At 36.5% G+C, this 16,496-nt stretch overlaps 1 protein-coding gene and 1 non-coding gene across 6 annotated transcripts in view; both read left to right on the top strand.

Moving 5' to 3' along the window:
- KANSL2 (KAT8 regulatory NSL complex subunit 2) overlaps positions 1 to 16,496 on the top strand; it is a 42,277-nt gene that overhangs the window by 2,061 nt on the left and 23,720 nt on the right. For 4 of the 5 annotated variants that reach the window (XM_077170743.1, XM_077170740.1, XM_077170741.1 and 1 more), the window contains exons 4-7: positions 746 to 860; positions 10,896 to 11,059; positions 11,264 to 11,430; positions 12,310 to 12,406. In XM_077170743.1, coding sequence (XP_077026858.1) covers positions 746 to 860; positions 10,896 to 11,059; positions 11,264 to 11,430; positions 12,310 to 12,406 — 543 coding nt within the window. Of the gene's footprint in view, positions 1 to 745; positions 861 to 10,895; positions 11,060 to 11,263; positions 11,431 to 12,309; positions 12,454 to 16,496 lie in introns of all 5 variants that reach the window. The other variant, XM_077170744.1, reaches the window with a different exon arrangement.
- On the top strand, positions 12,502 to 12,638 carry LOC143643054 (small nucleolar RNA SNORA2/SNORA34 family). Its single transcript, XR_013156096.1, has one exon. It is a non-coding gene; the product is annotated as a small nucleolar RNA SNORA2/SNORA34 family (small nucleolar RNA).

Here is a 16,496-nt window from a genome sequence, read left to right as displayed (position 1 = left end):
ATTTTTGGCACTTGGTAACACAGTGTAATTGTTGGTTAATTGGAAATTTGATTAGAATTCTAGTATTGCTACGTTTACCGATTCTTTTGAATTTGAAGTAATGTGTGCTTAGGCTTACTTTCCTGAGTTTATAGTGTTTTCCTTTTCCTTCATTACTGTTTTTATGCTTAACAGCTTTGCTAGGTAAGTTAGTTCCAGGATACAGGAATGCTTTGTTGGAGTTGGCTTTTCTATACTTTTGAGAGAACATGGTTAACTCAACTCATATTTTAAATAATCTTACCTAATTTTAACTGGTTTGTAATTTTTTTTTAGAACCACTTTTTAAAAAAAATTTATTTATTAAAGAAAATTTAACAAACAAAATAGAACATTAACATATATAGTCTAATTCACAATATCATCACTTAGTTGCATATTTATTATTTCTTAGAACATTTGCATCAAATCAGAAAAAGATAAAAAGAAATAAAATGAAAACGGAAAAAAAAGATTATACCTACCATACCCCTTACCCCTTGCTTTCATTGATCACTAGTATTTCAAACTAAATTTATTTAAACATTTGTTCCCCCTATTATTTATTTTTATTCCATATGTTTAGAACCACTTTTTATTTGCTATTGCCTATACAAAGTTTTTGTTGTTAATTTTAAGGTTTAGGTTGATAAACATAATCTAGTTTTGTGAAGTGGAAATTAGAGAGATAGGAAGTCTTAATGTCCGTCCACTCTACCTTCCTCAGATGAAGACAGCTGGAGTGATGGGGAACAGGAACCTATTACTGTGGATCAGACATGGAGAGGTGACCCTGACAGTGAAGCTGATAGCATAGACAGTGATCAAGAAGATCCCCTAAAGTAAGTTGAAACTCCAGTATGGCTTTTGATTGTTTCATATGCTTACTATGTGGAATGTAGTACTGACGGTATGCTGTTCGTAAATTAACCTGAGAGCTTAGCTATTTCAAGCATGATATGGTTCTTGTAGAAGACTTTATTATTTGGAAAAAATTTCTTTCTGAATGTCAAATTCCACACATGATTAAGATTAGGGGAGAAATTAGGAAATTTCTTGGATATGCAAGTAGCAAGTCAGTTGAGAAATGCTCACACTGATTAGGGAAGAGAAAACAGGAAAGTGCTTAGCTTAACCCTCAGGAATAGTGAGGTGATTGTTCTTGAAATAATCACTCATTTTACAATATTTCTTGGGTATTCGTGGAATTTAAAAAAAGGGGGGGGGGGTTAATAGTTTCTTCGGTTTCATTCCTAAGAAGGAGAAACTGATTTAGAAACCTGGAAGTGAGTATTGGTCCTGCTTGTGTCTTATATTCTGCTCTTCACTCATGGTCACTTTAGAAGTTGCAGAAACATTGCTGCTCCCAAGACTCATAGTATCTCTCCCACTCTTTTTTTTAGCTTACTGAATTCTGTCTCTTTACACTTCCCACTGACAGTTTAGGTAGAAGTACTTTAAACAGTGGGATGGGTAATGAATTTCTAGACTTGAGTGTGTTTGACTTCCATTCTTGAAATAGTGTTTTGCTTCATTGAATCTTGGATTCTGAATTTTGTTAGAAGTTATTTTCTGAATAGAAGACATTCATTTCTGTTGAGTAATCTCAGTAGTCAGCTATTCCAGAAGTACTAGTTTGGAAAGTTTATCTAAGAATTTCAAAGGAAATGTTTGTTTTCTAGCAAGATTCTCTCATGGTAATAACTATACCAAGCATATTTATCCTACCCCTCCAATTGTGGTGCTGGATGGTCAAACTTACTGCTTCAAAGAGAGGTATAGCTCTGTAGGGTCATAAAGTTAATGCCCTTTGGTATGGTAAACACTCAGCTTGGAAGGTTCCAAAACCTTTTGTCAGTAGTAATCTAAAGTGCATCAGTCTCTAGGAGACAGATTTCATGCTAATTTAACTCAGAAGAGACTGCTGTATAACTATCAGTTAATTTTATGAGACATATAAATGATAAAAGGGCTGCAAACTTTTATGTCAAATTCTCCTAGGAGATAAATAAAAGCATTTCCTTAATTTTCCCAATAAGACTACCCTAAAATCTTTTTGGCCCACTAAATATACATTTCTTAGGCATGTGGATAGAATTGTCAAATGTCTTTTTAGAGTAAATTTGTTTATATGGTTACATATTACTATCTTGTTATATTTAATAATACTATAATTTAATAGTATGTTGTGTAGTAAAGATTTTGACCTGTCTAAAAAGAAGTTCTGGCTTTTGCCCTGGCTCCTGAATGGTCATCTTTTCCTGTGGGCTTTGGGCTAGCCAGATGGCCACAATGTGATTTAGCCCAAGGACTGGCCCCACCCTTAGCATGGGCATGGTCAAGATATGGGTTGGGGGCTTTGGGTCATGGAGTATCAGTGTACCTGAAGGCTGAGATTGACCATTGGGTCAATAACTACCTACCTAATGAAGCCCCAGTAAAACCTCTGAACACTGAGGCTTTGGTGAGTTTCCCTGGCTTGCTGTACTCTCTGCATATTGTCACACATCAATTCCGGCAGGGTAATGCCTGGGTCCTGATTCCATGGGAGAGGACAACGGAAGCTTCATGTTTGGAACCCTCCCAGACTCTGCCCATGCATCTCTTCCTTAGGCTGGTTTAAGTCTGTATCCTTTCCCAGTAATAAACCATCACTGTGAGTATAATAGTTTTTGAACCTTAGGGTGGTTTTGGGAACCTCCTGAACTTGCTCTTGGTGCCATAAGTGAGGGCAGTTCTGGAGATTACCCTCTAAACTTGATGGTTGGCTTTAACTGTTGCACTTTGATTAATTCTTGGGCATGTGTTCATTTATGAAATTCCTTTCACATCTTTGGTGTTAGTGCCTTTATCATCACTAGGGCCTCTTTTTGAATCATCTGATAGTTTAACAGTATACATCTTCACTTGCTTGTTTTAGAAAGAGCAGTTCTGTATGATCCTGATACTAGAAATTTTATCCTAACTCTAAGTCATATTGGCATATTTTCCTCCCTCTGTGTAGGTCTGTATATATGATTTTCCCCAAAGTAGCCATTTACTTAATTCTTGGAAAAAAGTAATCTTCAAAAGCTTACTTAAAACATCCAGCATTTTTGAAGACTTAGCCCTAAGAGTAATATTCAATCTGCATTCTTTGTTTCCCTTTTTGAAGAAAAGTTTTATCATATGACATCTGTGAGTATCCAAAACTTGTTTGGTCGGTTCAGGTTGTTATTGAATCTTCACTGTTTTCGAAATGAGGAAGTATTGGAAAGTACCCTTTAATTGAGAACATATTTAAGTGAATGTCAGGTAACTTCTCCTTTTTTGAATGCTAATTCTAATAATAAAGCTTTGACATATCTGTTTGTATTATCAGAGCAGTGAAAGTTAGTACATAATTTTAATGACCAGCTGTGTCTGTCTGGAACTTCCATCTTTAAGAAAATGATCCATTTGTCAGATGGGGTAATCGTGTTTGTTAGGCATAATGCTCACCTCCTTTGAAAATGATTTCATTTATAAATTCCAGTCTGGATAATTGGTTAACTTCTTTTCTGATAGGGTACGATGAAATTAATTTCAGATTAACCAACTATTAGTTTAAGGCCTCAGTGTTTAGGGTTGTAGACATAGTCCATTTTCCTGAAGTTGTAGCTTAGTCACCTTGTTTAGACTTTAGGGTATTTTTAAACCTTTTCACTTTAGATTTCATAATTTGTATATTTTGCTGATTTATTCATTTTTTAAAAACTTTTTACTTTGATCTACTTTCAAGCTTAAAAGGCAGTTACAAAAAATGATACAAACCAGAGAATTCCAAGATAACTCCTACTCCCCTATTAACCCAGATTCACCAATTTTGACATTTTGCCGCATTTACCATATCATTTAAAAAAAAAATGTTTTTTTAAAAAAATTTAGAAACTTCTTATTGAGAAATCTTCACACACACACATTCTATACATGGGGTACTATCAGTGGCTCACATTATCATATAGTTGTGCATTCATGACTGTGATCATTTTTTAGAACATTTGCATCACTCCAGAAAAAGTAATAAAAAGGAAAAAGAAAAAACTCATACATACTATACACCTTACCCCTCCCTCTCGTTGACCACTAGTATTTCCATCTACCCAATTTATTTTACCCTTTGTCTCCTCTACTATTGATTTATTTTTTTACTCATCTGTCCATACCCTGCATAAAAGGAGCATCAGATGCAAGTATTTCACAGTCACATTGTAAACCTTATATCTTCATACAATTGTCTTCAGAAATGAAGGCTACTAAATGTTCTAAGAAATGATCATGATGATGAATATGCAACTATGTGATGATATTGTGAATTACTGATTATATATGAAGAATGGAATGATCTTAAGAATGTTTGTGTTGTTATATTTTTTAAAAAAAATTTAAAAATTAATAAAAAAAGAAAAAAAATGTTACTGGTAGAAAAAAAATTAAAATGGGCCAAGGATTTGAATAGACTTTTCTCCAAAGAAGATATTCAGATGGCCTACTCAGTATATGAAAAGGTGCTTAATATCATTAGCTGTTAGAGAAATGCAGATTAAAACTACCGTGTGATACAATTTCATACCCACTAGAATGGCTATTGTTTTAAAAACAAAATAACAGCATTGGCGAGGATGGAGAAACAGGAGCCCTTGCTCATTGCTGATGAAACTGCAAATGGAGCAGCCACTGTGGAAAACAGTTTGGCGGCTCCTCAGAAAGGCAGACATGGAGCTACCATGTGACCCAGTGATCCCATGCCTAGGTCTCTGCCCAAAAGAACTGAAAGCAGAACTTGAACAGCTATGTGCACACCGGTGCTCATCGCAGCATTAGTCACCATAACCAAAAGGGGGAAACAACCCAAGGGTCCATCTACAGATGACAAGAGAAACCAATGTGGTCCATCACACAATGGCACATTAGTCAGTAGTAAAAAGAAGTGCCGTGCTGCACTTGCCACAACACAGATGAACCTGTAAGACGCCATATGGAGTGGAAGAAGGCAGACCCAAAAGACAAATGTTGTATGCTGTTTCTTTCATGAAATGCTTAGAATAAGGAAATTCATAAAGACAGAAGGCAGAATAATGGTTACTAAAGAGAGGAATGAGGAGTTAATTGCTAAATGAAAAGGAGCTTTGATTTGGTATAATAAAATAGTCTGGAAATCGTGATAGGATTACATATTATTGTCAATGGACTTAAAAGTCAGACTATTCACTTAAAATGGTTACAATGATTTTACGTTATATATATTTCAACACATTTAAAACTACATCAGTTTTTTTAAGTAAAAAAAAAGAATGAAGGCTACTGTAACACAGCTCAATAGTTTCAGATTGCCTGAAACTTCTATTCCAATACACCATAAACTAAAAAGGGATATCTATATAATGCCTAAGAATAACGTCCAGGATAACCTCTTGACTGTTTGAAATCTCTCAGCCACTGCAGCAGTATTTTGTCTCATTTCTTTCTTCCCCCCTTTTGGTCAAGAAGACTTTCTCAATACCTTGATGCCGGGTCCTGGCTCACCCTGGGATTTCTGTTCCACTTGCCAGGGAGAATTACACTCCTGGGAGTCATGTCCCATGTAGGAGAGAGGGCAGTGAGTTTACCTGCCGAGTTGCCTTAGGCCTCATATGAGCAACAAAAGAGGTTTTCTGGGGGGTGACTCTTAGGCCTGATTTTAAGTAGGCTAAACTTAAATTTTTTTTTGCAGGAATAAGTTTCCTAAACTTATTTGCAGGAATAAGTTTCATAGGGGCAAACCCGAAGGTGAAGGGCCCGGTCTATTGATTTGGCTGTCCCTGTTACTTGCTAGAATATCAGAAGTTCTCCAAATGAGGAATGTTTCTTCCTTTCTCCCCAGTTCCCCAAGTGGACTTGGCAAATACTATTTTATTCACTGCCTAATTGCTCTGGGATATATTGGGGCATCACACTAACATGGACAAACGAACAAACTCTCACACCCTGTTCAAGATTCCATGTACTTAAGGTGTTCAACTAAACTGACCATACAAGTTAAATTAGGAAATGCACTACCCAGAATATAAATTTTGTATCCAATAGACATTGCTGTCTTTAGTCTCACACAGAAGTTGAAGTTTTAAGATACAAATGAGGTGGGTGCACAGGTGGGTCAATGGTAGAATGCTTGCCTTCCATGTGGGAGACCCAGATTTGGTTCCTGGACCATGCATCCTCCCACCCCCCTCCCCCCCCAAAATTTATAATTAAAAAAAATATATGGATGATATCATTCTATACCCTGTATTCTGATCTACCCCAGTCCTATCCAGATCAGCTTCACTTGAAGTTTGATCACTTTTTCAACTTTTTAACCAGTTCCTGTATGGAGTACTGCTGATTTTCATAGCTTCAGAGCTCTAACTTGATTGAGTCTTAGGTGTCACATAAATACCTCAAGTTTCTGGAAATGACCATGTTATACACAAATAACTCAGTATCTCAGAATTTAGAATTAACAGTTGCATCTCTTGCATATATATGACTCCTGTTAGAGCTTACAGTCTAGGACCCTTTACAATAGGCCCCATCCTGATAACCTATGCTCTCTACTTTAGTTCACCGAGTTTTTATATTATAATTAGTCCGTATGATTGAGGCATGATGATATTTGTCTTTTTGTTCCTGACATTTCATTCAACATGCAGTCCTTAAGGTTCATTCATCTAGTTGCATGCCTCACAACTTCATTCCTTTTTGTGGCCACTCAGTAGTCCACTGTATGTATATACCATGATTACCCCTTCTATTCCTCAGATGTTGAACTCTTAGACTACCTCTATGCATTCTGTATCATGGAGCACTGCCACTGTAAATGCCAGTGTGCAAATGTCCATTTCCTCCAGGTATATACTGAGCAATGGGGTTTCAGGATCATATGCTGTTATCATTCTTATCTGTCAGTTTGTGTGCCTGCCTTCCTGCCTGTCTCTATTTAAACCATTTTTTGAGCACTTGAGTGTAGGTCATGTAGTGTTCTTTGAACACTTAAAACTGCCATGTACTATGAACAAGGATATTCACTTAGTTAACCACCTTAAGTGCAGTTATAAAGCTTAAGAAATGTAATATTATAAAGGTTACAGCCTGTATTCCAGTTTTGAAAAATGTCACCATTAATGTCCCTTTGAGCCTTTTCTCCTCCCTTGCTAACATTCAGTAATATGTATTGCATTTAATTGTCATTGTCTCTTTAGTTGCTCTTTTTTTTTCTTAATTGTGTGAACGTATAGAATATAAACTTTTCTATCTCAACCACTCCAAAGCATACCACTGAATGGAATTAATCACATTCATAATATTGTGGTACTCTTATTATCTTCTATTAGTATAATTTTGTATTCTCCCACACGGAAACCCTACACACATTATACATTAACTCTGCATTGGCAACCTGTACTCTCATTTTTGTCTCTGTGTGAACTTGCATATTTTTTGGTATTTTCTTGTTAGTTGCCACAGGGCTTAAATTTAATATCCTAGATCTGTATCCTTCTATTTTGCATCGATACCAACTTAACTTCAGTAGTATACATAAACTATGGTCTTAGGCCTCTCCACCCCCCAATCTTTTTGTAATTCTTGTCACAGAGTATGTCTATACTTTGAGTTCAAAGCTACTGGTTTTATCCTAACTTTTTTTTTTTGGCATGTGCAAGCTCCGGGAATCAAACCTCGGTCTTTGGCATGGCAGGCGAAAATTCTGCCACAGAGCTATCCTTGCACTGCCCTTGAGTTATTATTTATTTATTATTAATTATTAATTAATTATTTTTTATGCATTTGCCTTTTAGATCCTATAGGAAATAAAAATTAGGGTTACAAACCAAAAATACTATAGTTTTGGCATTTATGTTTACTCATGTCATTACCCTCCCTGGAGGTCTTTATTACTTTATGTGACTTTGATCAGTTGTGTGTTGTGTTTTCCTTTCCACCTGCAGAAGTCTCTTTAGCATCTCTTGTAGCACTGGTCTAGTAGTGATGCAGTCCCTCAGCTTTTGTTTATCTGGAAATGTCTTAATCTGTCCCTCATTTTTTGAAAGGCACTTTTGCCGGATATGGAATTCTTGGTTGGCAAATTTTTTCTTTCAGCGTTTTAAGCCTGTTAACCTACTACCTTCTTCCCTCCATGGTTTCTGATGAGAAATCACTTTGTCTTATTGAGGCTCCCTTGTATGTGACATGTTCCTTTCTGGTGACATGTTGCTTTTCTCAAGGTAATGTGTTACTTCTCTTGTGGGGCTTTCAGAATTCTCTCTTTGGCATTGACAGTTTGGTTTTAATATGTTGTGGTATGGGTCTGTTTGGGTTATCCTGTTTTGAGCTTGTTGAGCATCTTGGATGTGTATATTCCTGCCTTTTGTTAAATTTGGGAGGTTTTCAGCCATATTTCTTTAAATATTCTCTCTGTCCCCTTGTCTCTTTCTTCTCCTTTTGAGACTACTCCACTGTGTATATTAGAATGCTTGATGGTATTCCACAGATTCCTCAGGCTCTGTTTATTTTTCTTAATTCTTTCTTCCTTCTCAGATTAGATGATTTCAGTTGTCTTCAGTTTTACTGAGTCTTTTTCTGCCAGGTTCAATCAGCTGTTGAACCTCTCTAAGGGATTTTAAATTTCTCTTATTGTGGGCTTCAGTTCTGTTTCCTTTTCATATCTATACTGATATTCTCTTTATGTTCATCTCTTTTTTTTCCTGATTTCCTGTAATTCTTTGTCCATGTTTTCTTGTAGCCGTTTGCACATATTTATGACCATTTTTAAAAAGCCTTTCTCCAGAATGTTCCAGGACTGCTTTTCTTCATTGATGGTTTCTAATGCTTTAATTTTTCTTTTGCCTTGCTGTCACTTCCTGTTTATGTTTTGTGACCTTTTGTTAAAGCCTGGGTGTTTTGATTAATGTGTTATTGCTGGAGTTCAGACTCTGAGGTATCTGTTCCTTCAGCTTGTATCCAGCTAGTATTATGACAGCTTTCCTTGAATGCCAGGAGCAAACTAAAAGAAAAAAACCTAGAAAACGCCTTTTCCAGTCTTTTTTAGGTTGATCTATGGGAGTGTTCTCCTTCAGATTTAGTTATTCACTGAATTTAGGAAACAGATCCAGGTCAAAGCGAGGTGCCTCCCTGATCTATTCTGTGCATGGGTCTTATCTTGACTTACCTTGTTCATGTGTGTGTGGCCTTAGAAATTCCCCTATTTACATGATTCCGAATGTCCCCTCTTCCTTAGGAAACAGTTTCCTCATGGTTCCTGGCACTACACTGTCGTGCAGCCAGCAGTCCCTTACCTCAGGCAGCAAGACTTGACCGCTCTCCCACAGTGTTCTGTAGGAGAGCCCAGGCCACTCCCGGACAGATTGGGCCAGACATAGATGTGCCCACTGGGTACACAAGGTTACTCTGCTCCTCTGGAACCTGGACCTGGTGTCTGCACTGGTAAGGGGTGGGGGAAGGGCCAACAGGGTGCTGTGAGAACTTATGTCTTTTAAGTAGTCCTTTTCTTGATTCAATGCTTACCCTGTTACTGCAGTCCTTTTAATTGTTTTCTGGAGCATTGAGAAAGATGTGTCTTCCAGTTCTTGATGGTTGTTTCAAAACTTCTGTTGGAGGATGCACCCTGAAATGTCTCACTTTGTCATCTTGATCGGGCCTTGCATCATGTATTTGATTCTTAATTTCTGTTCACTTATTTTTACTTCATAGGATTTTGTAGTTGTTATATTGTTATATCAGGTTATATTGGGTAAAGTTTAAGAACAATTTCAGGAGAGATTATTTGCTCTCAGTACTGAAGTTCATACTTTTATTTATTCTGGGTATTTAAGTGAATAACAGTTTATTATTTTAAATTAAGGCACCCTTTTTGGGTTTAAAATTAGTTTATATAATTTGTTATGTAATTTGCATGGTCTTTTAAATACAGAAAGTAATTTTTACTTAGTTGAAAAAGGAAACTTAATGTCAAGTTGAAAATATGTTTAGCTTGCTCTTCCTGTCTATATAGTGATCAAAAATGACAGGTAGAACCTAAAATCTTTCTGATTCCCATTTGGTCTCTTTATTTTGAATTGCTTAAATCACAAGTAGGAAACAGTCTTAAGTTAATCTTCCATTTGACTCCTTTGCCTGAGTGACTTCATTAATTACTAGAGAGTAATTATTTCAAAGTTCTAATATGTAATTGGTGAGTAAAGCTTAATAAAGTTGATATGAATCCTTACTAGATCTTCAGCAGTTAAGGATTAAGAAAGGGTACTGAGTTTTGAAAACATTATCAAGAAAATGGGCTGAGGAAAGTGTTTAGCCCATTGTGACCAGGATTTATAGCCCATATGGGCTTCAATATAGGAGTTTATTTTTAGAGAAATTTAATCAAATTAGAAGTTACAATCACTTCATGTTGATATCTTTTCTGCTTTCATTAAAGTAAGATACATGCTACTGAATTGGACAGTTTTAAGCTGTCCTGAGTATGATTATAAACATTAAATGGGAGATGAATACCCATTAATCACTATTTTGAGTGTTCCATATCTTCATTCCTTTTAAACATAATGTAAATGACTGGGAAAAATAACGAAATATAAATATATGTTCCTCCCTGTCCCTATTTTGTGAGATATCTTATCAATACCTATTCTTGGAAATTTTCTATTTTGTTTAGTTTAGTTTTTTGGTAACAACTCAAATGGTAAATGCTCTGTAAAAACGTTCTTTTTTAATAAGGTGTTTGTCTCAGCACTCTCTGTTAAATAACGAACTCCTTTTCTGCTTTTGAACTGGGCTTTTATTGTGCTTTCTTATGCTTTGTTGAATTCTCTGTTTTATTCCAGACATGCTGGTGTCTACACAGCAGAAGAAGTGGCCCTGATTATGCGTGAGAAGCTAATTCGTTTGCAGTCTTTGTACATTGATCAGTTTAAACGGCTTCAGCATCTGCTCAAAGAGAAGAAGCGTCGTTACTTACATAATCGCAAAGTGGAACACGAAGCTCTAGGTAAGTTTTATATGAGTTACAGCAAGCTATTCTGGACCCAACGTGAATTTTGTTGTGGTTAAATTTATTTCTGTCTTGGTATTTGGAATAGGGGTAGAATTTGCTTTTGAAACTGCCTATTTTGTAGTAAAAAATTTCCCTGTTAGGTCCTTGTTAATTTGGAGTAAGATACTTGATTGACTGTTGTAACTGTTTTGACTCCAGGTAGTAGCCTCTTAACTGGTCCAGAGGGACTTTTGGCCAAAGAAAGAGAAAACTTAAAGCGATTAAAGTGTCTTCGGCGATATCGCCAGCGCTACGGAGTGGAAGCCTTACTACACAGGCAGCTGAAGGAACGCAGAATGCTCGCTACAGATGGTGCTACCCAACAGGTAATTTTGTATATGTACCTTAAAGGTATATATGTGTTCACTTTACAAAGTTAAGGTAATTATTAAAATGCTTATCCTGTTTTGGCTATGAAATCTTGAGTAATTTAAAGAGCACTTATCTAGGAGTCAGGAAACATGGATTCTAGTCTCAGTTTACTACCAAGTAGCTCTCTTCCTGCGCAGATAGCTTAAGTTCTTGGGCCTCAGTGTTCTTATCTGCAAAGTGTTCTTATCTGGGAAGTTGGTATAGATTTCTGTGTTCTTTATTATTTTTTTGGTGCATAGTCTGAGAATTGAACCTGGGTCTCCCGCATGAGGGTGAGCATTCTACCCCTGAACCTCCTGCGCACCCTATATTTCTCTGTTCTTTAATTAAAAAATTCTTCACTTCAGAAATAGGTACAGGTTAAGCCTAAGTCGCTTGGGGATCACATTTTTAAAGGTGGGGAGATAGAAAGTAAGGTTGATAGGAAGTAGTTATTGGTCATTCTAAAACTTTTAAATCAAATCCCTGGTTCCTGTTTCATTGAGAGTAGTTCTGTTTTTAACTGATCTATTTGTTGAGGGTCCACCTAGCATTACAGTTTTAAAAAGGGTTCTGCTGCTAAAAGACAAAGTAGTTTGAAAACTGTTAGGCTGTGTCACACTTGTACAATATGGAGAGGTGTATTTGGGATTGAGGTTTGACGTAATGGTTGGTTGGTTGGTTGTGGCATAATGTTGGTGGATGGATTTCTTGTTAAATGTTGAATTTTCTAGCCTTCAAGGATGTACCGTTTTTTTTTTATAACTGAGTATTCTCATCATAGACAATGGGTTGTATGTTCTTTTGTGAGTTTTTTTTTTTATTTTAAACTCTATCTTTTTTCTCCATTTTAGGCCCATACCACTCGTTCCAGTCAGAGGTGCTTGGCCTTTGTGGATGATGTTCGTTGTTCCAATCAGTCTCTTCCAATGACCAGACACTGCCTTACCCGTATCTTTTTAGTTTTGCATGTTCAGGCTCTGATTTACTTCTTTAAAGTGAGTTACTGGGAATGTGCTAGTTTGTTTGAGAGTTTTTGATTTCCTTTGGCCCTGAATCAAGGCTAGCAGTTTGATGGAGCTGTTGGTTTCAAGCAGGAGCCTAAAGAAATGTCTTCCTATGGTCTGTTGGCCATTGCAGATCTTTGGAAATGTTATGGTCAATTCATTAGAAAGAAACATCTGAGTCATTGCTGACAAATGTGACCTAATATTTATTTGTAGTCTTTATAAAAGCTGGGAATCCAAAATATAGGGATCCTTGACTTGTTCATTAGAATTATAATGCAATTTAACTATTAACAGTAACCCCTGTGGAAAGACTTTCCATCCAAAACAGAATAGTTCTGGGCTGTGACCTTCCTTTGAGTTTTGTACCTTATTGTATGGTCAGGCCCTAACAATTTTTATTTTATTGGTACATATTCACATATCATGTTATCATCCAATGTGTACAATCAATGGTTCACAGTATCAACATATAGTTGTGCATTTGTCATCACAATTGACTTTTCTTTTTTTTGTGAAAAATAACATATATACAAAAAAGTGATGAATTTCAAAGCACATCACAAAAATTAGTTGTAGAACAGATTTCAAGTTTGGTATGGGTTCAGTTCCACAATTTTAGGTTTTTACTTCTAGCTGCTCTGAGATACTGGAGACTAAAAGAACTATCAATATAATAATTCAGCAGTCATACTCAGTTGTTAAACCCTACCTTCTCTGTATAACTCGACCATCACCTTTGATCTTTCTCCCACTCTTGAGGGGGATATGCCCATTCGAACTTTTTCATGTTGGAAAGGATTGTCTATAATATGTGGTGGGGAGATGGAACTAGCTGGTTTTCTGGAGAGGCTGGGCCCTGTAGGTGTCAAGACTTACCTGGTCCAGAGACCCATCTGGAGGTTGTAGGTTTCTGGAAAGTTGCCCTCATGCATGGAACCTTTGTAGAATCTTATATATTGCCCTAGGTGTTCTTTATGATTGGCTGGAATGGTTTTGGTTGAGATTTGCCAAGTTGTGATGGATAGGAATGTCTAACTGAAACTTGCGTAAGAGCAACCTTCAGAGTAGCTTCTCAACTCTATTTGAACTCTCTCAGCCACTGATACTTTATTAGTGACACTTCTTTTCCCCCTTTTGGTCAGAATGGAATTGTTAATCCCATAGTGCCAGGGTAGGACTTATCCCTGGGAGTCATGTCCTGTGTCACTGGGGAGTCTTTCACCCTGGATGTCATGTTCTACATAGAGTGTAGGGCAGTAATTTCAGTTGCAGAGTTGGGCTTAGAGGGAATGAGGACACATCTGAGCAACAAAAGAGGTCCTCCAGAAGTAACTCTTAGGCATACCTATCGATAGGCTAAGCTTCTCCACTACCTACATAGGGTTCACAAGAGTAAGCCTTAAGGTCCAGGGCTTGTCCTATTGATTTGGGTGTCCCTAACGTTTGACACAGCATCAGGGGATTCCCTGAAGGTAAAGTTTAATAGCTCCATATTTTTCCTCCATCCCTCAAGGGAATTTGCCAATACTTTTTAATTATCTGTTTAATATACTCTAGGGTGTATCCAGGTATTACATTAAGCTATACAGGATTAGAGGACCTCTTTCTTATTCTGGGCTCCCTGTGTTTCAGTTGTTCAAATGAGGTATACAGATAGGTTGAGTTAGATTATGTGCTACAGAAAATTTAGGTTCCAGGACCAAATAAGCTTGCTTCCTTTGGTCTCAGAGTATGTATGGTTCTAAAATACAGATGATGTCTTTCTTACTTCTGTGTACTGAATTAGTTTAACCCCTACCTGATTGGCTTCATTCTTATCTCTAAATATCAGGTTATATATTTTTAAGCTGTTTATATATCTATATATAAGCTTATATATAAATATATATATGCTTAAGCTGTTTTTATATATATATATATATAAAACAACCTCTCAAAAAGCCAGAAATAACAACTACTGCTCTGGACTAAATGTGTCTGCTATAAGAGTTGGCAGTCTAGGCCCCTGTTTTCTTAGAAGTGTTTTCTAAAAGAGACGATACCATAACTGTTCTTTCATTTCCGGCCTTTTTTGCTTCACCAAATGTCCCAAAGCTTCATTCACATCATTGCATGCCCCATGACTTTGTTCCTTTTTGTGGCAACACAAACTTCAATCATATGTATACACCATCATTCGCCAATCTACTTCTTGGTCAGTGTATCCTTCAGCCACCTGCATTCATCACGCATTGTATATAGTGCCCAGGTCCACAGTGCATCAACGTTCTCAATTTTAGATAATTTCGTTGTTCCCAGGAGAAAGAAAACTAGTAAACACAGTCATCCAAATAGGCCATCTAAATCTCCTCTTAACTCTTATCCCTGCCCCCATTATTTACCTCTGCTGTTGCTGTGGTAGTGCTGATGTTTTCCTTTTAAACATAGCCCATAGCACGCAAAAACAGTTTTCCCCCTCTACTGGAGTTAAACACTCTTTGTACACAAATCATACCTTTGAAGTAGTTCTTGCACAAACTAATTTATATTTCTGGTATTAATCAGTGGGACATGTAGGTCTGAATAACCCTTCAATCTTGTTTTATCTTCAATGTGGTTATATTACTTACAGAAACACTAGAGAACTACCTTTACTTCTACCTGTTCACTTATATTGAAGATCAATGTCATTAGTAACTGTTCATGCATCTCTAGCTTCTGTGCATTTCTAAGTCCCCTATATTCTGTATTATAAGCCTCTGATTTTATCTTTACCATCGTCATAAAAGTGGAATCATGGGCGGGCCACGGTGGCTCAGCAGGCAAGAATGCTTGCCTGCCATGCCAGAGACCCGGGTTCGATTCCCGGTGCCTGCCCATGTTAAAAAAAAAAAAAAAAGAAAAAAAAAGAGTGGAATCATAGAGTATCCTTTTGTGTCTGGCTTATTTCACTCAACATAATAAATGTCCTCAAGGCTCTTCCATCTTAAATCATGTGCTTCAGGACATCATTTTATCTTACTGCTGCATAATGTTCCTTCATATATGTGTATATACCACATTTTGTTAATCCCCTCTCTGTTGATGGGCATTTAGTTTATTTCTGTATTTTGGCGTTTGTGAATAATGCCTCTGTGAACATCAGTGTGCATATGTCTGTTTGTGTCATTGTGTTCAGGTCTTCTCGGTATATACCAAGTAGTGCTGTTGCTGAATCATAGGGCAACATGATATTTAGTTTCCTAAGGAGCTGCCAAACCGTCTTCTGTAGTGACTGTACCATTATACATTCCCACTAGCAGTGCATAAGTATCCCAATTTCTCCACATCCTCTCCAACATTTGTAGTTTCCTGGCAGCCATTCTTATAGGTGTGAGGTAATATCTCATTATAAGTCTTTTTTTAATGTTAATTCCATAAAATTCTTGATGGTACTTATCAACTTGTTTAAACACATCCATTTATGTTGAGTTACACTTAAGAATTTAACATATTTCATGAATTGTTTTATTTCATTTTGAAGTACTTGAATATTCCAAAATAATGGTTAAATTAACTTGGAACCAAAAAATGCAAAAGTTATATAATGAAATGATAGGTACAGAATTGTTCTGAGTTATATATAATATTAAACTGAATTTAGTCGAAGAGAAACAGTGACCCTATAAAATTTATAATATTGAGAAGGCACCTGGAAATATGATTCAAGATGTACTATCCCCAAAATGCACAACAGGTTGTAATATCTGTTAAGATTAGACTGGTGACAAAGAATCACTCAATCATTTCTCTGACAATCCTTTTTTAATGAATTATTTCATATTTTGCTGAAGGTGCTCCACATTTGGTGTGTTCATGGCTTTTTTTTTCTTTGTTTTTCTGGAAAAAGATGAGGCCAAATATATTACTGAAAACCCTGCATTATTTGTTGCCATATAAAAATATTTCTCTCAGTGTAAACTCTTTGAACACTTTTGATATCTTATTTTTGCACAAAGCCTTTCCCATAATTATTATATTTTTACCAGTTAGTAGTTCACTTATAATCTTCC

Source organism: Tamandua tetradactyla, chromosome 7 (assembly GCF_023851605.1).
Source record: "Tamandua tetradactyla isolate mTamTet1 chromosome 7, mTamTet1.pri, whole genome shotgun sequence".
NCBI classification, from domain to species: domain Eukaryota; kingdom Metazoa; phylum Chordata; class Mammalia; order Pilosa; family Myrmecophagidae; genus Tamandua; species Tamandua tetradactyla.
This window is presented reverse-complemented; position numbering and strand designations above follow the sequence as displayed.